This window comes from Psittacula echo (assembly GCF_963264785.1).
Source record: "Psittacula echo genome assembly, chromosome: 1".
Classification (NCBI taxonomy): Eukaryota; Metazoa; Chordata; class Aves; order Psittaciformes; family Psittacidae; genus Psittacula; species Psittacula echo.
The window spans coordinates 44,448,463-44,473,356 of record NC_137735.1 but is presented as its reverse complement, the minus strand read 5'-3'; the positions used below and the strand labels follow the sequence as shown (position 1 = coordinate 44,473,356).

The window sequence follows — 24,894 nt, the reverse complement described above, 5'->3', positions numbered from 1 at the left end:
GAGGGTAAAAGAATGTCTCCTTCATAGGTTGACCACCCAGGAAGGAGAAAAAAGATGTATAGTTGCTAAGCATTTGTATTATATACCTCCCAAAGTATAAAGGTGGTGACCACACTGGGAACACAAGCCAGATCAGTTTCATGATCAATCCTTCTATTGTATTACAAGTCATTGCCACAAAATACAACAAGACAACAACCTTAGCCCAAGCCCCACACTTAAAAAACCCTAACACAGCAAATACTGGCTCTAAGTAAGCTACGGCATATTGAAATTGTGAGATCAAAACCAACAACTTTGAGAGCCAATAAATCAGCATTGTGACGAGTGACTATTAATCCAAAACACTGAATGCTTATCACAAATACGATTAGACACACTCCGGTCAGATCTGTCTTTGTCTCAAACCTTCGTGCCCCACGCTGGGCGCCAAAAAGAACTGTCGTGGTTTAAGCCAGTTGGCAAGTCAGCCATGCAGTGTCTACTCCCCTCCCCCCCACCCCCCTGAGGGATGGGGAGGAGAATCAAAAAAATGTAACTCCCACGGGTTGAGATAAGAACAGTCCAGTAACTAAGGTATAACACAAATCACTGCTGCTACCACCAATAATAATAATGATAAGAGAAATAACAAGGGAAGAGAATACGATACCGCTCGCCGGAAAAGAGCCCGACAGAGAAGAGGACGTGCCCTTCCAGGGAACTCCCAGTTACATCCCCTGGCATGACGTGCTGTGGTATGGAATACCTCTTTGGCTAGTTTGGGTCAGGTGTCCTGTCCCTGCTTCCTCCCAGCCCCTCCTCCTCCCTGGCAGAGCATGAGACTCACAAAGTCTTTGGTCAGGGTAAACATTCTGACCAGCAACTGAAAACATCGGCTTTATCAGTATTATTCCCAGGCCGAAAGTCAAAACCACAGCACTGCACCAGCTACTAAGAAGGAGAAAAAATGACTGCTGCTGCTGAACCCAGAACACCTACTAAAACAAAAGAAGTACTAAAATATCAGCAAAATGTCCCATGATATCAATTCTATAGTGAGTCAGAGCACAATTATACTACAATTTAAGTAAAATTTGCAGAGGCATACGATTTTTCAGTTTCATTCAGATGGATGCTGATTATCCCTGACTCCAATCAGTTTCTGTAAGAGAAAAATCAGTAGCAAGATGCTACTTACACAAATAATAATCATAAGTACCATCATAAGAGTTGAGGAATACTAAGTACTTCTAAAATTACCAACTGGATATTATCAGTCATATTATTAATCTGACCACACACTTGACATCATCCTTTAAGTTAGCATATGATTTTTTAAATGCATTACTTACACACAATTTTCATTATCTACCTTTGAAATCCAAACAGTATTTCTTAATATTTCTTTTAAGTGTCTTTGAGTATATAACACTACTCATTATTTAACACTGGCTTTAAGTCACCCTTAGGCATATATCCTGTATAATTTCAGTAGAGGAGTAGACTACTTAAAACGAAACCCAGAAATTCAACAGTCATAATTTGAGTTTAGACTTGGACTCTTCTGCTGCTTCTTGCTGCGTTTTCCCATTTGCAGAAAAACACTAGGATATTACATTGTTCTGATTTTGTCCCTCCTGAAGTGAATAGCTTAACTGATATTGAGAACTGCATAGTGCAAAAACTTTATTTATATGTGTGAAGCACTTGATATGATTTACAAAATCACACTGTCACTACTGCTTAGTCTAATTGGTTCCCTACATATGTGCTGACTCTCAGTTATGATGACCTCTTGCTGAAAAAAAATATTTATCTAACTTCCCAGGCCAGCTTGTGACATTATTTTATAAAGTGTACTACTATTTACACAACCTTATTAGTCTTAAGATGCATGGATGTGGCTCCTTTATAACTGAGTAAATTAATAATTCCCACAGTAAGGCAAACATGATTATAGTTTATAATATAGCCATAGTAAAGCCTAGAATACATAGCCTCTGGGGACATCTTAAATTATACAAGGACTTAGGGATTTTGAATGTTTAAAATTGCCTGAATAACAACACATTCTTTGGTCTGTAAATCGTAAGCACACTATGCTTCCCTCTGCATTTTTTAACTTTGATGTTAATATTTAAGTACTAAATTCATTTTCCATAGTGAAATATAAGACCCCACTATTTTTTGTCCAATTATTTTTCTTTTCCCCAAGGTTTTATTTTTATTACACTGTCTGAAGGGATACTAAAGTATGGCTGCATAACAACCCTTAAGCAAATGTGAAACTGCAAGAACAAAACAGAAAATGTATGATGAACAAAGTTCAGAACGGTATGGAATGACCAAAAAAATATGGAAGGAAAAAAACTCAAACCGAGGGAAAGTCTAGAAATAAATATATGGGATCAAATCAGTGCAAACAGTGAAATCCGTAAAGTAAGTTTTGAACAAAAGAGACTCAGGAGAACAATTTAACTCAATGACTTTACAGCCATTATTTTTATTTTTTTTTTTTATCCTGACTCCATTAACTCTTTTTTCCACCCTATGTTAATTTATCACCTATATGTATTTGAGTGCTGTTAATTTTAGTGCCTCACTCCATGGATATTGGATGCCATTCTCTTTCTATATTTGAATCACAACTTAACTGTTAATATTAAAGGACAAAGGCTATAACATAATTTTTGCTTTAAGAGACTTCCAAGCATTCCAGTTTGTTTATGTTTTTCTTAACCTAACAAATAAAAAAACCCCCAACACATTCATCTTCAGAATGATGTCCTCCTGTCACTGGAAGCTTTTACTCCCTTGACAGTTCTTACTGCACCTGTACACAAAATGCACACGCAGACATCATCTCAGCACTCAGGTAACACTTTCCAGACTTTTCTTTCTCTGTTTGTGGGTTCTCAATCACTGTCACACATTCCTCCTCTCCTATGAAATATAAACAAATCTGGCCAATTCTAGCAATTTCAACTTTGCTTTGGATGTCTGATCACCACAGCAATCTGACTTCAAATTGGGTACTCTCTGGGTCCCATACTGGACTCTTCCAGTTGTGGTAAGTACTTCAGAAGTATGCTGGCTTGGCCTTGGCCAATAGTCACACTCCCACCCAGCTGCTCACTTACTCATTCCCCTGCCACTTCCTTCACAGAACAGGTGGATAAGATAAGAACATGAATGAGAAAGGGTTCAGATAAAGACAGGGAGATTGCTTCCTAATAACTATGGTGGGCTAAAAAGACTTGAACTTGGGAAATATAGCTTAATTTATTGCCAACTACAATAAACACGTAATTACTAATTTGGATGGTGGCAAACAAAAAAACATACATAATGAAAATGACAGCTTTCCTTCCCATCTTCCCCAGGCCCAACTTCACTCCTTCCCTCCCAACTCCTTTACCCTCCACCCAAGCAGTGGAGAAGCAGTTTCTCTTTGTATCTCCTTTCTCCTCACCCTTTTCATCTGCTCCAGACAGGACTCTCCAAAGGCTGAAGTCCTTCAAGACGAACCTATACACCAGTGTGGGTGTCTGCTCCACCATGGAGCACCTCCTGTTCCTCCAACTTTGGACTTCCCTGCTGTTTCTCTCTTTGTTCTCTCCTCCTCTCTTTCTCTGGTGTTCTATGCCAAACATTCCTTTTTAACTGTTTTCTCAGAGATGTCACACGCACAGCTGAGGGGCTTGTGGCTGCAGATCTCACTGCCGACACTGGGAACCTGCACCCAGCACAAAATGCTTCTCTGAGTTTTTTTTGTTTGGCTGGTTGGTTTTGGTGTTTTTGTGGGGTTTTTGTTTCCATTTTCATACTCAAAATGTATGTACTGGGCTTTGAAGACACTCACTCTTATCGCGTCTGCAAACACAGTTAACTGAACTGCTCAGTTTGCAACTGAGCTGTTAGCTTCATTATTTCCATTCATCATTTCCCTTTTATTTCTGTGTCCAGATGCATGTTCCTGTTTCTATGCACAGCTCATGCCATGTATTATACTTAGAAGCGATTAGTATGAACTCCATTGTTTATGAGAATCATGAATATTTACAGAAAGCTAACAAACGCTGCAGAAAGGAGCCTGTGAACATGAGCAAGACACTTCTGAATGTCAGTCATATCATTAATACCAAACTAATGAAAGCAACAACTATTTAACTGAGAATTTTCTAAGGACGCTGGTTTTATCCTAAGCCTCTCAAGTGACTTAAAGCTACCATTCAAGAAAGATGAGCTTTGATGCTGCCCCTTATTTTAAAAAGCACCATTGTGAGGAAGCTCAATTTGTGAACAGGAAACAAAATAGCAAATGAAACAAAGGTGATGTGTGAGTACAATTGCCACCTTAGAATTAAAAGCATTCACAAGAAAAAGAAATATAAATAAACAAACTACATATCTGATTGTGGTGATTTTCCACACCCATAACAGTTTCAGTGATTTCACACTCACTTGAGACGGAAAGCAAGCACAACTTCCAATGTAACACATTGAGATCAAAATTGCCAAAGCAATGTAAGCATACCCACAAGTAAAAAAAATACAGCTGAAAGCTTATTTTTAGAGTTTTGTCAGAAGATGTAATTATGTTTCTCAATTTTGCTCCACATTTTGAGGTCATGGTAAGTTAGCTGGCAAATATTAGCTGTTCCAAAAATAAGATTTCTAAGTTATACTCACTGGTGATGTGATTCTTTGAAAGTACCATACACACTGCTGAATACTTGGATGAATGAGAAAAACAACCAGTTCTGTAGTAAATTACTTGTTTTGGAAAAATTCAATTTTTATTGAATTATTAGAAAATAATGTTATTATGATCTGTCATAAGTTACTATGTATTTCTTAAAAGGTTCATTTCACAGATTTCTTTCAGATGTTTGAAGACAATATAATCCTGAATGTATAATGCTGACTGTATTTCGGGCTTCAATTTTATCCTTATGTGCTTTTGTTATATTTATTCTTTTAAATGGTCTGTGAAACATGTTTTCTCTATGTTTAACAATAAGGGTTGGAATACACAGCAAAATAAAAACAGTCTGACAAACATTTAATTTCCATTTCTTTTCTTTGAAACACCAGAGTCATGCAGCTTGTTACATACCTTTCTATTCTTTATGAAATGTTTTGATAATAAATTGTTAAGCAGTTAAAGAGCTTTCTCTTACTTACATTGATATCTTCCAAATCTAAGCTATTCAGAACAACATTGTTCCTCTTCCAGATGATGGGAGGTCTCAGAGTTCCCTGGATTGCACAACTTAAGACCACACTCTGTCCCACTGTTGCTGCAGTTGTGCTTAGTTTTTGATCTTCAGGCAGACTCAGCTGAACTACTTCTGCAAAAGATTTATTGTTTGTAGGATTAATTAGCAGGCAGATTCAGAAGGTTAATTAGCATGCAGGTTTTGTATACTGGTAATTTAAGGATTTTAATTGGAATCAAAGTAAAAAGAACTTCCAAGAACCACAGGAAGTTCAGAGTATTTCAAATAAAGGTCAGCATGACATTTCAATTAAATTGACTGACAAGTATCATCCTGTAAGGAAAGAAGCATTTAATATGAAAATGAATTTCAGAGGTAAGACTGTTATAAACATGACAGTTTATACAAAGTCTGAGACCACAAGTTATTTGACAGTTAAGGCCAATGCAGCAGAGCAGTAAGCACATTCTTCTGAACTAAAATGGTCAAATTACTACAATACGCATTCACAAGTTCATTCTCAGAAAATAAAAATAAAAGCTGAGCTCAGAGTACAAAATATACAGGACTGAGAATGAGATGGACAACAAAGTGAATGCTGCATTCAGAATATAAAATTAAGGTATATGACTTCTCTGACGGTAAACCAGGTTTTATGAGTCTTTTCTTTGTATTAGTGAAAACAGTTTCCAGATCAAACCAACATAAGTAATCTCTTCCATTTCAATCTCAAAAGAATATGCATTAATCATAGTGCATACACATTAATGTCATTTTTAAAAAATAGTATTAAAATTATTTCTCCTACATTTCAAACATGATTCCTTTTACAACTGCAGAAATTCAGAGCCAGAAAAAGAAATAGTTGTGTACTTGAATAAATCTCTATCTAAATAAAATATATCTTTAAATATACAAAAAAGAGAAAACGGGGTTAAATACAAACCTGAAGTAAATGCCATGCATCACTTGACATATTGTGAATTATCTTATTCCACAAATATTTGCCACATATTTTTTGCATTACTGTGCAACACAGTATAAAGTGCTAGTGTTGATAAGCTATTTCAAAAGGCTTGAAAAACAACTTTTACTTTATTATTACCTAAATCAATCAGAACAGAGTGTGTTTCTATTTTCTTCGTTTGCCCAATATTTAGTAATTAAACTGTGAAAGGCAGGGAAATGGAGTTTTCAAAGCTGACATTTTGCAAAAATATCTTAAAAAGCAATAGAGATAAATCAATAATGGAACCTTACTTTAAGCATTCAGTTTTCAAGAGTCATATATCTTGGGTTGTCATTCTTCATATATGTTAAGCTATGGCAATATTCTTGTAAGCTAACATATAAAATTATATCACTGTATTTTTAAAACATAGCAGGAGGGGTAAGGTAGTGCTAGGGAAAAAAGACAGTTACAGCTGTGCACTGCTTTGATCGACCTTTCTGTTTTCTTAATCCTAAATACTATGGGCTGGTGTGCACAACGTAAAATTCTGATGCTTTAAATTGAGCACATTTTACAAAAAGAGTTGTTACACTTGGATTTATTTTAGTTTTCTGAAGAAGTTAAAGAATAGGCAGTAAAAGTTGGGCTATTTCAGTTCTCTCCCTATACACAAAAATAATCTTATTGTCCACTCATTCGATGGCCCAAAACAGTCTGTAGGGGACTGTATGCAATCATAAAACTCTTTTGTATCTCAGAATACCAAACCAGGATAATAGGATAAGAAACACTGAAGCATATGAAATTTCTGGAGATGAAGTGGTTCCTTACTATGTCTTATAATCAGTAAAGAACACCCACAATATCACTCCAAAGCTAAAAGGTATGATATTATATTGAGACTTTCTATATCACTTTATTATTTATGGAAGAGAGAGAGTTCTTATGCAACTGTAGACTGTTTCAGCTAACTTAATTCCATCAATACAAGCACAATTTGAACCTTCTTATTTACCTACATAAGTTGTGTGCATACATAGCCACAAAAAACTCTTATGAGTCTAAACTAATGAACATTCTGCAGACAGGTAATCAGTATCTAAAATTAAGACCACATCAAACCTGTATTTATTTTGTTTGCCTATTTCAAACCTAATTTAAAAGCAATCACCTTTTAAAACAAAGCAAAGAAGCCTTTTGTCCATGGACAGAATAAGCTCTGTACTTAATGGATAGCATTACTTGATGGTTTGAAATAGCTGAAATGCAGCTAGGTAGCATACCTCTTCCTCTTCAGGCATTGGTCCATCAGTGTCATTTTGCTGTTCTTTAACAGCAATTTTAAAATCAGTTCACATCATCATTAGCATGAGTAATTTTGTAATTTTCTGCTGTATCTTCTGCTTTGAACTCGTTGTAAACATATTATTTGCATATTTAGTAGAATGTTTCAGTATGAAACAGTAACAGGACATGTTTCATGAATGGCTGTTCTCTACGGTCTTATGCCAGCGGCTGTTCTTTAAGGTATTATGCCAGCAAAGGGGTCTTTCTCATGATCCATTTAACAGCACACAGAATTAAAAAAAAGCTAAATTTTTTCACTACTCCTTAATGTTTTAGCTACAGATCTTGGATTAAAATTCAGGAGGTCTTATTTCCATCCTCCTGACCAGCATAGCAGAGCAGATTCTACTTTTATTTTATGGCAGCATGGTTGTTATTCAAAACCGAAAGCTCTTAATAGACTTACAATTATAATTAACATTTATTCATCTTTCATCTTTGCTGACAAGAGATTTGAAAATCAGTTTTTGTTGACAATTTTAATACTGTAATAGCTCATGGGTTTTAGGAAGTCCTGTACAAAAAAATTCCCTGAAGAAAATTAACAGAAACCATAAAAGAAAACACAATCCTGCACTTATTTCTAATATTAGTCAATGAGATTTAATGGAGAGTGATTCGTAGGTCGTGCTAGGAAACATTTATTTTATAGAACTTAGAATCTTCTCTGAAAGACAAACGTGAAGAAAAACCCCTACAGTTTCTATTTCCTCTTACAAATATTGAATGCAGTATTATTTATTCAAACACCTAGAAACATTATGAATAGTTCAGGTTTTAAAAATTAGGATAAAGCAGAATATGTTAGTTGACCTCTTGCTTTGGTGAATTTAGCATCCAATTATTTTATTATTGAAGCAGCTTTCAACTTGTGATTTTGTAAGGACCTAAAATGACCACATTTCTTTTCAAATTTCTAAATAAATAAATAAATAAATCAGCAGAATTAAATAAAAGGACTAAATAAAATACAGACAATTACATCTTACAAAAGCTTATGAATGTATGCACTAACAAACTGTTTACCATTAAAGCAAAGTCTCTATTTTCTAATGGTTGTTTCAAGTACTAAGAATGAAAGTAGACAGTGAGAAGTATCCCAAGAACTTTGTGAGACTGAAAACCCAAACAATAAAATAGTAGATAAATTCAATGGCAGTAAAAGTATTATACTACAGCAAAAGCAATCCTTTGAATCTAGATCAATGGGCTGTAAGCTGACTTGGCAGGAGAGAGACAGTGAATGATGATATGCAGCTATATCAACTCTGTCCTCTTTAGCAGAGAAAAATTCATATCTTAAGGAAGGAACTAAAAGTGAACAAAACCCTCTTCATTTTGCCTCATGGTTTATCCACATGAAAACCATATGCAGCTGTGGGTCCTCTGCAAAGCAGATAAAAACGCAAAAGGAAAACAAGCATTATAAGGGTATATAACTGTTAAAATATGAAAAAATATCAAACAGACTTGGATTTTTCTTTTACAAAACACAGTGTAGAGGGCTTTGACAGCAGTCTACAAAATCATGGCTCTCATGGAAAGCTGGAATAGCTATTGATGGCTTACTGTTTCTTTTAAGACCAGAAAAACATCAAAATAAGCAAGTGTGAGGCCAGATTCAAAATGAAGGACAGTAGTTTTCATGCTTACAGTGACAGATCCGGAAAAAGTCTCTGTTAAAGGATATTGTGGATCCCAGAAGCTTACAGGTACTGGACGAGATAGCACTAACACATGTAAAAGTATAATGATATTATTCTTACACTTCTTTGAGAGAAAGTGTTGGACTATCTGGACCTGGGACCGGTACAGCCATTTTTGTAGTCTTAAGGCATTCTTCTTTACTTTACATGGAGTTCACCAAGCAAATGTGATTTCTAAGTTTTCTTTATTAGTGTTTACATGCTCCAGCTTTAAGTGAAACACAGTTTAAGGTACTTTCACAGCTTTAATGAGAAAAAAAACCCACCAACAAACCAAACCAAACAATTTAACTTTAAAGCAGCTGAGCTAATAAACAGTATGTGCTACTTCCTGAAAATCATTTTACTCAGTAGGTGAATTGGCCCTTCTGATATTCATTGTTTTGACTAGGATTATCTCTGAATGGCAAAGAATATTTTCTACATTGCTTGCATATTATAAATGCCCGTTTTAACTATTCTTTTTTTTTTTTTAATGTGAATGATGGCAATCATGGAAATCAGTGATAACCACTTTTTTGCTAATTTCTAATTCACAAACTAATAAAACTAAAACAAAACTTCAAAGCTCATCACACATGCTTTAAATTTCATTCTTATTTTAATGAAATGGTTTTCACTTGCTATGTCCATTGAATCAAACTTCTCCTCAAGACCTTGTGCTTCTCACAAATCTGCACATTCTAAAGCACTCAACAAGACTCAAGTTTTAAATGAGTACAACAAGGACTATAATGACTGACTTAACCCTTTATAAAAATCAATAAAGCATATAATTTCATTTGTTCTGCAGGGCACTAGGATCATCTAAAGAAAGTTCAGAAGCACTGTTCATGGAAATATGAGGAATTATTGACTCTTTACAATTCCCCTTGTCCTCATATAACTAAGCACAAAATGCTTTTATGCAGCTGTGAGCTGCACCTTATTTAATACACTGCACAAAATCAAGAATTGCCAGAAGTGCAGTATTAGCAGCATTCACTGAAAACCCAAATATATTCATCAGGTTTCTCAGGTGACCACCTACCATGATTTAAGCCCAGCCAGTAACTCAGAAGCATGCAGCTGCTCCTTTCCCCGCTCCCGGAGGGACGGGGAGGAGAATCAAAAGAATGTAACTCCCACAGGTTGAGATAAGAGCAGTCCAGTAACTAAGGTATAACACAAATCACTACTGCTACCACCAATAATAATAATGATAAGGGAAATAACAAGGGAAGAGAATACAACCGCTCACCACCTGCCGACTGATACCCAGCCCAAACGAGCAGTGATCTAGCCCTTCCGGGTAACTGCCCCCAGCTTATATACTGGGCATGACGTGCTGTGGTAAGAATACCCCTTTGGCTAGTTTGGGTCAGGTGTTTTGTCTCTGCTTCTTCCCAGCTTCCTCTCCTCCCTGGCACAGCATGAGACTCACAAAGTCCTTGGTCAGAGTAAATATTACTTAGCAACAACAAAAATCAGCGTTGTTCCCAGGCTGAAAGTCAAAACCACAGCACTGCACTAGCTACTAAGAAGGAGAAAAAATACTTCTACTGCGGAACCCAGGACATCAAGGTTACTTTGTATCAACATCTGAAACAGAACAGAGAATTGGAGAATTGCTTTCTGGACAGGAAATACATAAAATAATAAACTTGTAAAGATATACCGTTCAAATCCAGCTAAAGCCACTTTGGAAAATATGGAGAAATATCTATATGTATTTGGTTTTACCCAATATTCTTGTATCAGTACTACAGGAATACTAGGTAAACCTAAGCATGTTTTGAAAAGTATCATTACTACTCATGGTAAGGATATTTACAACAGTGCACGTAAACGGTTTACCCTACAGAGTAGCTTGTTATGAGAAACTTTTGAAGTTGCAGAGGCCATTCAATTCTTTTGAGAACTTCTTCAGCCTAGAGGAAAACACAGGCCAAGAAAGTCAACTCACTATCTATATTGGGCTTCAAAGTCTTCCACTGCAGGCGAAATCAGTAATCCACTCCCATAACACTGTGACAGCCTGTTTCTCATAGACTATTTATTAGGGATAAACAAAACAATCAAAACTTTGTATATCCTGACTGGCAGATCAGTTCTTTCTCCTTACAAAGAAGGATGGCTGGGTTTCATGAATTTACATATCTTAAAGAAACAGTGAAAAAAATGGTAAATAGTAAATCTCTCTCATTCCTCTTTCTACCATCACCCCACCAGACTGAAATTGCCTGTCCAACCTTAACACAACCTCAGTATGTTCTGTAACTGATTTTATGCATCATTCAATGAATCCTAAGGGAAATTTCAAAGTTATTGTGATAGGTTAAAATTTGATTTGATGCATGTTACCGGAACTGCTGATCTGACAGTAGTCAGATATGGTAACTTAGGTTTATGTGTGTATAAATAAACTTGCAACTTTTATAGACTCAATATTCAAAGATATACAACAATATATTTCTAGCCAATAAAGTTGCAGTGAAAGTCAATTTTAAAGTATGATTAGAATCTCAGAGTAAATGAAACACTAATTTCCTAATAACCTATTGTCATTTTTAGATTTCAATACCATTCTAAAGACTATACTTCAGATAGTTAAGATATAATTAAAACAGTTGTACACTAAAAATATTTTGAAAAATTATAGAAACCACAGCAGATTATATGATAAACCCTCTCACCTAGAATGCTACATCACTGTTTAAGAAAATATGCCAAATGACCTACTCCAATAATACCTGTCTTCATATGTGATGGTATGACACCCACAGCTAAGCCATCTTATCTGCTCGATCCTTTGTATGGACACACTTATTCACTATGCATCCATAGCATTGCAGCAGTAGTTTCTGGAGACATTTTTTTAAACATAGCTGTTCTTGCAGTAGTAATTACCCTTTAAAAGTCCATTTAAAATATCTTTTTATCATTATTGTTTTACGATAGGAAGAGAGCATATGCTAAGAGTGGCCTGTACAAAGATAAAGCAATCTTAGCATCTGTACATTGAATGAGATTCATTAGAAATTAAAAAAAAAAACCTACAAACAAACCTCATAAACTTGCAACTAATTTTCCCATTTAGTGTGAAACATTTAACACTTTACACTCTTATCCATTTTAAATTCAGCAGAGAATAAGTGGTTTTGTTCAGAATATGGAAAATAAGATAACACTCCACAACAACACTGGAAGTATCAGTAAATAAATATTGCTGTCCTTGAGTTTTATAAGGTTTCTTTTATAAAAGAAAAATACTTCTTGTTATGCTAGTATATTGTTAATAACAACTCCTGCAGAATTACACTGAAATGTCTAGTTTTTTAAAAACAATAATATCACAATACAATATTACCAAATATAATGAAACATTGACGGGATGTTAAATTTAGTCTCAAAACTTTTTGTGGCATCTCAGTGTTTAATTTTCTAAAGTTAGTACTCTAGATACATATGACTGAACTTCAAATCTTCCAAAATTGCAGTGGTGAGTCTTTGCAACAGTGGTGAGAAAGATGGAAGAGAAGAAGAAAGAAGAAAAAAAAAAAGGCATACAAAAAAAGATAGTAACAGAAAATTTTAGGAGGTTACCTAGGTTGAATGAGATTTTCTGTGTCACTATTATTTACATTGATTTTTAGCTGTGCTTACATATTCAAGAAGGGAGGAAAATAAATGAATACACATGATCTATCTTATTTCTTCTGCGGAGGAGCATTGCTCATCTTTGGCAAATGTAATGTAACATCCCCAAAACATCTCTCTAGTTTTCCCCATAACATCACATTAACATCAGCTTCCTTATGCACATTGCCAAATCTCAAACCTTCAAAAAAAAAGCTTCAATTTGATGCCTCTATGCATGCTGTCAACTTCTGTGCATTTCACCAACTCCTTCATGACATGTTTCTGTGCACTGGATATTGTCTACATCAGGAATATAGATTTTAGAATATATTTTAAATGGATCTTGCACAGATATCAGTGTATTCAAATTATGATTGTATTTCATTATCCTGGCACAATATGTTCAAGTGAAATTTTTTATTTTGCTTGGTTTTATACTTACTCGTAAATTTAGTAGCTTACTTTTAAATTTTGGAATTACGTAGGCAGAAACATGCAGTATGAAGTGATTATTCTGCTGAAGAGAACACTGAATGTTCCTCTGTTTCACCAGAAGCTGTAATGGGCAGCAGCAACAACTTCAGAGAACAGCCAGATCAAGCTACAAAACTCCCACAAGAGGTCTTGCAGCTGTGAGCAGCCTAAGCAATGATTCTGAATAGCCCAACTAAAGCAAAATTTATCAAAGTAGATTAAACTCTTAAAACCAGTATAGCTCCCCCTGGGGAAGTGCACTGAAAAATACCTACAATCTGATGCAGTCTGTTCTACTTAGAAGTCAAAAGGACTAGTTTTCAATAATACCTTTGAAAAACATCTCTGGTCAGGAAAAATAAAAAAGACTATATGAAAATGATTCTTCATAGAAAGCAAACAAGGAGGTTGACATCTAACAACCTCAGTGTTTATCTGCAAATCAATAACCACTCCAAAAATATCCATTCTAATCATACATATACACAACCTTACACAAGATTGTTATGTTTAAAAGCAGTATTTTGGCAGCTTTTCTTGTATACTTCCATTGAAAAACTGTCGTTAAATCTTTTTCTTTTTTTCTTTTTTTTTTTTTTTTTTAAAGCTTTTTCTTCATTCCCAGCTACAGAAGCTCAGATGCACTTAGAATAGGCTCCATTCTTATCTTTCCCTCTTCTCACTGTCTTTCTTTTCCTCTCTTCTTAATTATCATCTTGTTTTATTTCTCCCCAGCCCTTCCTCCCTTTATATTTCTCTGCCTCACTACTTGCACCCATAGATCCCATTAGTTCTACTTGTCCTTTCTTAAATAGATGCATATATACTATTTATGCAATAGCTCAAGATATTGAAGTGAGCATCACTGGTTTATTTTAGATCTAGAGTTCACTTATTTGGATTTATCACTGGGTGGGGCAGGGGAGGGGAGTTGATGGCTGCATCTTCCTTGTGGCTTAGAGATACAAGTTAGCGTGCTCACAAGTCAGAGTTTGTAGAAATGTACCCATGCCACTTCCTGCCTGAATTCTGGGCAAGATGCACCCATTCCCACATGCACAACTTCTCATGTATAGAAAGAAGGGAGCTGCAATATTTCAGTAAGTATGCAAGTCTGCACAACAGGGAGGTCATGACAGTACACACTTTATGTCCAGTATCTTATGTATTTCATTCAGATTTAGATCTTATTCTAAACCATAGTACACCCTGTAGAAGATGCTAATGAAATATAATTAGCTGTCAGAATAGCAGGAGTATACACAATTAAACACAGAAACTGGATTATGTTCTGTTGCTACTAACCTTTTAACTTGTTTCAAGATGAGAAAAAGGTTGTTTTCAAAACATTGATCACTGATAAATTTGCAGTCAGTACTAATAACTTCTTTTTTCATTTGTGCATCAAATACATTTAAAAAAGCATGATTATGTCTCTCCATGTACATCCTGTAGAGTTCACCCACCAGAATTCTGCTAGGGACCCTGACACTGGGTCCTCATGGCTTTTAGACTTCTAGAAACTGAAGAATCTAGAAACCTCTCTTTAAATAACTCTTTTCTGATCTTTCTGCATAGTGTTTTTTTGCCAAGACCTGAAGCAGCATTCAGATGTCTGCTATGTCAAGTCCTGACATCTCTGGAACACTTCCATAGCTTAAATACAAGATTTTCCAACATCCCATCCAAGATTGTGCAGTTTTACACTTCTTAGTCTTCTCAGTCATGCATAGAACAAGCCAATGCATATTGCAGATATAGATTTGAAATTTAAAACCAAGTATTCAAAAATTTTTAGAAAAGTAAACTTAGTCTCACTTCCCCCTATTCCAGAACACACTTTTCTTGAGAATCCAAAACACAGCACTGTACCAGCTACTAAGAAAAAATTAACTGTATCCCAGCTGAAACCAGATCACCACCCTAAACACATAAAAAAAATCCACATGGTCAGAAGTATCCTGTAACTGGTAACAGCTAATGGCAAATGCTCAGGGAAGAAAATACTGGGCAAGCATATAGTGGTAATTCCCCTGCATTCTGTCTTAGCACCCATCAATACAGTACTGCCTAAGTCAAAGGCACTCTACAGTAGTGACATTAAAATAATGAGTCAAAAGAGTAAATTATCTGACAAGCACAGGAGCATTAGCTGGCCTGTTAGCTGAGCAACCCAACAATTCTGCTGACTTAACCTGAGGAATTCCTTAACTTGGAATGGAAGAGGTAGTTTCCCACATGGAAGAAAAAAATAAAGATGTATCATTATGATTGTACGATAATATGATGTTAAAGGAGAGGGGAAAAAGCAAACAACAACAACAACAACAAAACCCACCAAAAAAAAAAAAAAAACCAAAAAAAAAAAAAAAAAAAAAAAACAAAAAAAAACCAACAAAACCAAACAAACCCCAAAACAACACCTGAACAAAAAAATTCCACAAACTGCCCCCCCATGAAACCCACACAATTACTTCTTTTTAAAGAAGAAAAAAACCAACTTGAAGTCTCAAATGTCTAGGATTTTACAACGATTATGACCCTTAAATTAAAATCAAGCACTTCTCCTCTAAGTTATTCATATCTAAGGAACTTATTTTGAATACTATGGTTGAAATCCACAAAATTGAGACCTTCAAAGATTAAAGAGATCAAATCAATGCTGTCAGAAGCAAATAACTGTAGTTACAATGATAACCACTACTTTATTCCAATGACATAAGCACAAAGTCAGAGGATGAAGTTTTGAGACATGTCTGCCTACAAACACATATACAAATAGGAAATCCATTCATGAGCAACTTCACTATAAAAAAATAAATGAAATAAAGAGAAAGGATTGTCTAGGCTGAAATAGGACCAGGCTGATTTATAAACCTCTCTGGATTAACACAAATATAGAAAGCCTTTCACAAGATCGTCCATATAAACCATTGATTTGCTCACCCCACAATATATTACTTATTACAGATTGCAAATTCGATGTAGAATCAGTCCAAGTATCAATTTCTTTTCTTTCCTAAAGCCAAGTGCACTCACTTTCCTGGGCTGCTTACACCAAAATACAGATTTTGTTTCACTTACTACCCAACTCCAATCTTAAATTTAAGTGTTTGCTGTCTGCTAAGAAATTCACCCTAGCTTGTATATGCCCTTGAAGTTCTCTTTCTTCCAACTTCACAGCAGGTCACCATTTGCATCAGTTTTCTCAGTCCTTATCTTTCTGGGAGGGAGACCTTTCCCTAGTTTCCCTGTCACTCATCTGGCAGAAAAGAGACCACATATTCTCCAGAAACTACATCAGCAGTGAAATTTTGATTAAAATTGTGCCCCAAATTGGGTCACTTTAAAATCAGTTTGTCTATCCCCAATATGTGTCCCTTTTGATCTAATTCCAAGATGGATGAGGAAAACAAGAAAAGAGAAGGAGCGAAGACCTGACATTAAAGACAACTTTGCCTAACAGACAATACTCAATTTCTAGCTTGGCTACTTTCAACAGCATTTGGTTTGCAGAACCCTGCAGATTTCCAGGTTTTGTGAAAGCTGCTGATTAGAATGTGTAAACTACTGATAACAAATTTTATTTTCTTAATTTTCACAAACCTCTCAGTCATAACTTTGTCCTTATATTCTTTATGAATAGGACATAATTGAAATTCATGTGGTAAATGCAGTTCTACCTAATGATAATAGGGTTAAAAGTTGAATTCCTTTCAACAAAAAAACACTGCTGGGCCCCAGATAGGGAGATGTACACAGTGGACCGTAACTTACTGTACCTTCAGGTTCAAAAAGCAGTGGTCAGCATTTTGAGAGGCTAAGGGTCAGCTTGCTGCAAGTGGTTTCAATACTGGGCTGACACTGTCTAACATCTTCATGGTGATTTGGATAAAATGCACCCGCAGAAGTTCTGCAGTTGGCACCACATTCAAAGGATGAGGAAGTATATTTCTGGAACACTGCACTTCAGAGAGAACTTTATAAGCAGGCTGACAAACTGTGAAATTCTACGAAGACAAATTAAAAGTCTTGCACTTGGAGCAGCATAAGCCCACGTAACAATACAGGGATGCAGCTGACTAGAAATCATCTTTGCAGATAAGGATCCAGGTAGACCATGTGTTGAAAATGATTAACAGAGTTTGGTCAAATGCCTACCAAAATTCCCATCTGACATGTTCTACAACTCAGTGATCCCAGCTGTGAAGGAGTCTGTGACAAATCTAATTACCAATGGCAGTGGTGGGGGTTGCAAAAGGCAAAGGTGATCCAGTTCATGCAGTCTAGCTGGATTTCTGAAAATTTCTTAACAGTATCCCTCAAGACTTCATTAAGACTTCTGAAAGGACAGCAAAATAAACTCTCCAAAGTGTTTAAGAGGCCTAGGTTTGCAACATGATACTGTTCTTTATCTGGATACCATTTTATTTGTTCAAAGTACAGCTTCAGTTAACTTTAGCTTCATCTAAGAGTACTCAGAACCTCTGCAAATATATCTTTGTCTCACAATTCGTATCCTGAATGTGAGGAATGTGCAATCATGTACAATTAAACAATTCAGCTAAATTGAATGAACTATTTATTAGTCTGATGTATTAAGGTAGTTAGGAGATTTGATGTAAAAGCAAAGGCAATTTTGCCACTTAAAATCACGTTTGTTTACCATTAGTTTTCTTTTTTTACTTATTGTAATTATTGCCTTGTTCACTAAACACCTTTCAGCTTCAATAATAAAAACGGGAGATCTTAACAAACAAAAGCTAGTTTTACACTATACTTCTGATTCATTCTCCATTCTTTTTATCAAATAAGACAGGAATACCAAGGCATATGCGCAAACATATAATTAAAATTTGCTTCATAATGCAGTAACAAAAAGTCAAGTAAAGTTGATACAATCTTCTTTTATTATCTTAATTAAAAGACTAATCATAAATTATATTAAAAGGCTGATGGTAATAAAAATCTTATCATCTAGAACTTCTCAAAGCCCAGCTTACATGGATATAGATCTTTAGAGAGTACAAAAGTCTAAATTAATCTAAGAAACTGTAGCTCCGAGAGCTGCCATAGTGTCTCATCTTTCTACAGGCATCATTCACTACTCCTTCAGTGGACTGTGCAATTATTTGGTGGCAAGAAACAGAAAAGACCAAGGATCATGGCTTTCAGTTTTAGGTTCTGAGGGAGTGTTTCCTAATTATAGGTTCTTTGGCATCTCTTCGCTTAGCAAATTTCTTCCTCCCTCACTGCATTAAACTGCATTCTTGTATGCTTTGTCTCATCAGCAACTATTGCCACCCGTGCTATTGTTCATCTAATTTCTGGCTACTATAAATGAAATCAACTGAAATTAATGGCAATCTCACCTGAATAACACAAGATTTCCAAAAAACTAGCAGTCAGACTATCATAATGGGTTCACTGTAAAGTATAAAGCCACACAAAATATTTTGCTTAGTTGGAAGGAGAAGCATTCCTGCTGCAGATTGCTGCATTAGACCATGCAAACTACATGTTGTACTGTCCAAAACTATACTTTCATCTAAAATAGTTAGTTTAAAGCTTCTTTTAATCAACCTTGTAGCCTGCATCATAAATATTCAGTGTTTCAACTGATATATTGTCCAAGATGCAATTAATTTTTGCAGCTCTTTATTTCTACGGGATCTATTAAATCATTGGAAAATAGAAGACATAGTGGCTCAACTGTTACCAAACAACTTATTTCCAGTAGCCTTCAAAACTTTGTTCAAAGACACAAATTTTATCATTGTATGAGTCTGGTATATTCCAAAGTATCTTAAGGTAAATTTGATCAAAGAATGCTTCCTTATTCATTTTTTTAGATTAACAACTGGACAGTTAAAATGCACACCAAACATCTATAAACCTAGACCACCTATACCACCTGTTTGTAATGCACTCGTTATGAAGAACAAATTTAAATTGTAACAATGTATTATTTAAAAAATAGGCACAGAACCAAATTTTGCAATGAGCTATGCTTGTAGTACCTATTGAAAACTACATACCTCAAAATAAATTAATAAAAACAGCAGTTGGGTAAAAATAAGCAGTAATGTGCATAAGCAATAATACATAATTAAAAAGGCATACTAGTCCATTACTTCTTAAAATGTTTTCCTCCTGAAAACAAATTTCACAGCGAATGAAGTTAGGTGTTAAATATAGCTTCCCTATCCAGATAACATGGAAGTGCTAATTCACTAAAGTAATAGTGATAATTGGTTTTGACCTTATTTATTGTAGAACACGCTGTTGAATTTGTCTAAACAAAGAAAGGAATTCATGCAAAAATCAATTCCTGTATGTTTATTGTGATCACACATTACTAGTTCAAGAAAAAACATTTTACTTAAATGCTAAGAGTTAGCATAAATATTTTTTAGTAATTTTACTAGCATAGATCCAGATTTAATGCTTCTTTGGTTTATTGCAAAAACAGATGCTGAACATCAATACTGCATACTTGCAGTTACCTCAAATGAAACATTTAAAATGCAGCAGTTCAATCTATGAAGTATTTCTGGAACTAATCAATAATGAAATGGGAATTTTAAGAGGAGAGTTGACAGCCCTGGTAAGTCACAGTTTTATGCATGAAGATTTCAGTCTATTAATATAATAATTTGCCAATTTCATTTATTGTGCAGTTTCATTTCACTTTCAAATTTCAAAGCTTCTTTCCCAGGATGGCAACAGAATTTCTAAACATTTAAGATCTCTGGACTTATCCTGAGTTTTATAATAACACAACTTTGTAAAAACTATCTCTTTGTCCAGTTCTGTCAGGAAAATGACCAGGGCAACATTCTAAAATAGTAATTCAGGATTAAATTACCTGAACTGCAAATGTAGTTAGCAAGCCTGAAGCATAGCAGAACTACTATATTTCCACACAAAAAGATGGGCCACATGACTGTTATTCAACAATTCACTGTAATCTGAAGACTAGTTATGAAGCAGGTCCTCAAAGAAATCTTTAACAAAGAAATAAGCACAGACGTGAGCAGTTTTAGGATGAAGGGGATTTTGAAAAATGGATCAACTGGCTGATGTGACTATTTATATTTAGAGGGGAAAAGAAAGAAACTAGAACTCAAGATAGGCTCTGATACTTGACTGTACTGAGGCTTCTAACTTTTGATGTTCACTGAATAGAGTTTTACTCCTCTTAAGAGTAGATGTCTGTGCAAAAGACCATGATTTTGTGTTGAGCATCGTGGCACATTCTGAAAACAAGGACTCCTCTGTGTATGCCTTTCTTGGCTTTGCATACCTGGTATACTTCCCCAAGATCAAAGCAGGCCATGGGCTATGCATCTAAGAAAATCAGCGCAAAGGTTAAAGAACAAACTAAGAACAGACTGGATTAAGCTATTGCTCTTAGCACTTTGGTCCTGCATACTACAGTCCTACTCACAGTATCTTTTGATCTATCTTTTCATAAACAATGCGCATCAGATACTGTCATGGGCTGGGAACCTATCTTCTTTCACTTCTTCATTGAAGGAGTCTGTCTGCAACTCTCTTACAAACCAAACCACCAGTGCAGTTCCACCTGGATCTCCACTGGAAATCACACTGTCCAATGTTACCCAGGAGAAGGGGTAAGAAAAAGAAGTAATAAAATTTTCTGAGATAGAATTTTTAGATAACAACTAATTAGGCAGTTTAGGTAGCAAATGTAAAAGCTGACTTGCTTAAAGACCTCACTTACAATACTGGCATGCCAAATTCAATATATTTAATTCAGTATTGAAAGTACTGCATGAAGGTAAAAAAAAAGTGCCCGACCTTGTTTATACAGTGATGGGCTCTGAATGAGTTATTATTGCTTTGGTATGAGACCTTGAAAGTATAATTTGCAGTTTTATCAAAACATTTACTCAGTCCTGACAATATGACAATAAAAGAAATTATTACGCAAAGACTGGCACCCAAACAGAAAAGCATTACTATGCTACTATAAACCTATGTTGCATGAGCAACTTGACTGCTTTTTGTCCCTCCCTCTGTAAAAAAACTTGCAATGAAACCTGAAAAATAACAGAAAAATGCAACAAGAATGATCAAAGATGTAGCAGGTTTTCTATGTAAGCTGCTATTAAATGAATGGAATACAAGCAGCTATTTTTCAGAATGGAAAAAAGATGACTACAAAGATAAGTCAGGAGTTTAGAAAAACCAAAAAGTGTCTTGCAGACTAAGAATATGGAGCAAATGTTCATGGCTTCTTATTATACAAGAATAACCTCAACAGAAGATGTGTACAATGAAGAAAAAAAAATAAATACTTATTTTATCCGTAAGTCATTAAATGAAACAGAATGTTGTAGATGCTAATTTCACATGGGTCCATAAAGCTATCAAATTTATGAGTGAAGCATCCATCAAGATCTATTAAAGACAAGCAGTCTCTGAGACAAAATTCACTAGAGAAGAGAAAATATATTGGAGGGATCTTGCATGCTTTTTCTTCTTTTACAATCTTCCCTAAGCAATCTTAGAGCAAAGATACTGGACTAGATGTATCTTTGTTCTACCCCAGAGAAGTTGTTAGTATGTATGTGTTGTTACTCAAAGTAGACATTAACTCAGCACTTCATAAGCACAAACAAAACATTAATCTTTGTTTAGCTTCAACTATTTCTTAAATAGAGTGTTCTATTTCTTAAACAGAGTGTTCAGCAAGTTTTAAACCACTATAACTATTCCCTCAAACAAATACATCTCTCCCATATGTCTAGGGTGGGAAGAATTATAATCATAATGCAAAGCAAGTTTTTTAAAGAATGACATATTCTCTAATTTTTTTTCATGGCAAAGTGGCAACCAGATGAATTGTTTGGATCCTTACCACCTTAGGCAATCAAGTTTCCCAGTTCTTATACTAAATAACTACATTGAGAAAGCTTATGTGTTTTTCTTCTCATCTAGGTTTTCATTGTTTTGCACCCTTTTTTAAACATGTTTTGACACTACTGCACTACATATAGCTCAGCCTTTCTATGGCACCTTCTTTTTACTATGGCCAAAATTGCATTTCCATATAAACCACTTGCTAACCTACTTAACGTAAGATTTGATTCTCTGAGAGCATGATCTGTTTAGAAAACTGACATAAGAATCTAATGACAATTTAATTCTGTATACAACACAATCACAGGGATTTTTTTTGTCTGTTTCCTTATTTCTTTTGGTAGGAAATGTTAAGTCTTTTCGAGGCAGCTGGTGGGGGGGAAGAATGGAGTTTTGTGTGAGTGTTTCTTTAAAATCCAGCATATAAAAGCATATAAAATGCATTTGGATAATTGTACACATGGTTTTAGGTTGTATATGAAACATATAACAGTCATCCTACTAAATAAGGGCTCCAGTGATCAGTGGAAGTGGAGTTAGCATGATATACAATTTCACCAAACGAATGCAACTCTCACATACATCAATGTTCCCACTGAAGTCAGCTTGCATGTATCTCACTAATGAATATATAAGTAATTATTATATGCAATTATGAGATGTTTGTTTTTGAGCAGTTAGAAAGCTAGGAGTGATGAGGACGTACCAGAGTTTAGAATACTGTTATCTGAGACCATGAAAATAGCTTTGACAGACTGGAATATTTCATATTTTTTCCTCCCTAACTATACAGTTGTCAATATTTATATAGAATTGTAGCAGCTTAAATTCTGGGGTTCCACACTCTTAACTCTATACACATCCAAATATTTTTAGCAGTGACAGCATATGGGAAACTACTTATAAACACTTGAGAGATCAGTGGCATATTAACCAGGCAAATGCTTGATGACAAGAGATCAAGACTTACTGAAATAAGATTTATTTAAAAAAAAAAGACCTTTTCATGCATATCTCCAAACATAAAACTTCTATAACTACAAGATTAAATTGATCCTACTTGCCAAAACTTAAAATAACAACATGTAAATTACATTTTCCTTCATTCAGTATATGACTTCAGAAAATGATGTTATCAGCTAGTCAGGAGTAACAACTTGTCATGACGGAATCCTTTTATCTAAGCATATTGTTCATGCACTAAAAAGACTGGCCTTATCTGTGCTAGCAACGGTTGCAAACAAGACTAATAAGACAATTAGATGTGCTCGAGAACAATATTCTGCCTCTTAAAAACACCTTCATATATTTTATGGAATATTACAATTGTCCTACCCTTTCCAAAATTTGTAGCTTTAGATCTTTAGATTGAGCTGAGTACTAAAAACTTACTAAAGAGATGATTTTGATTTAGAAGCAGGCCTCTCCTCCATGTAGCTCAAATTAGTTCAGGAAACACAAGTCAGCAGGATAGATACACATTTCTGCTTTCCAAAAGGACCCATCACCAAGCCCCTTACAAATCACTGTCTTTTTAATTTTTCTCCCTGTCGTGGTTTAAGCCCCGGCTGTAAATTAGAACCACTCAGTCTACTTTCCCCCCCCCACTCCCCAGAGGGATGGGGAGGAGAATCAAAAGAATGTAACTCCCACGGGTTGAGATAAAAACAGTCCAGGAACTCAGGTATAACACAAATCACTACTGCTGCCACCAATAATAATAATGATAAGAGAAATAACAAGGGAAGAGAATACGATACCGCTCGCCAGAAAAGAGAGCCCGACCGAAAAGAGCACGTGCCCTTCCGAGTAGCTCCCAGTTACATCCCCCGGCATGACGTGCTGTGGTATGGAATACCTCTTTGGCCAGTTTGGGTCAGGTGTCCTGTCCCCGCTTCCTCCCGGCCCCTCCTCCTCCCTGGCAGAGCATGAGACTCACAAAGTCCTTGGTCAGTCTAAACATCAGTGTTATCAGTTTTTTGTTCCCAAGCCAGAAGTCAAAAACACAGTGCTGCAACAGCTACTAAGAAAGAGAAAAACTGACTGCTACTGCTGAACCCAGGACAGTATCCACCCCTTATTCCATACCATTCACGTCATGCTCAGATCCCACATTTTCCATATACCCTCACTCTCATCTCAGTGCACTGTTATCTTAGTGCATGGACCAATTCCTATAAAGCTACTGAGTCCATTCGGTTCATGATGTGGGGCTCCATCTCTTGTAACAGTCTTTCAGGGCAGGAGAGGCTGTGTGCAGTGTTGGATCGTTGCCTGCTGATGCTGATCGTTCCTTTACTGTAGAACTCATCCGGTTCTATCAAAGTTCATTCTCTGTTGGGATGATGGTCGGAGGGAAGTCAGGGACAGTCGCTGGTGCCCTGCAGACTTCTAGTTGATGGCTATAGCAGGCAACAGCGTACAATTGAGTTCATTGTCTGTTTTCCCCTAAAATCAAATCCCCTTGAGGTACGCATCGGACTTCCCCATCTTCCCGCATTACCCACCAAGTATATCCAGGTCCCTGAGCAAAAGCAATCCCACGAGTGGGTTTGTCTTTACCTGAAGCAGGAATAACCCAGACTGTCTTCCCCAGCAAATTCTTCATGTGCACCACAGGAACTTTGTCCCCCTCTACAATATGTAAAAGTTCTGACTGGGCTGGGCCAGCCCTGTTGGCAGATCCTCTGCTGTTGACCAA

The 24,894-nt window shown here is 35.8% G+C and overlaps 1 protein-coding gene across 1 annotated transcript in view; it reads right to left on the bottom strand.

Moving 5' to 3' along the window:
- FSTL5 (follistatin like 5) overlaps positions 1 to 24,894 on the bottom strand; it is a gene marked incomplete at both ends in the record, with an annotated part of 323,640 nt that overhangs the window by 116,033 nt on the left and 182,713 nt on the right. Inside the window, one exon of the mRNA XM_080617101.1 lies at positions 5,170 to 5,336. Coding sequence (XP_080473227.1) covers positions 5,170 to 5,336 — 167 coding nt within the window. The remainder of the gene's footprint in view (positions 1 to 5,169; positions 5,337 to 24,894) is intronic.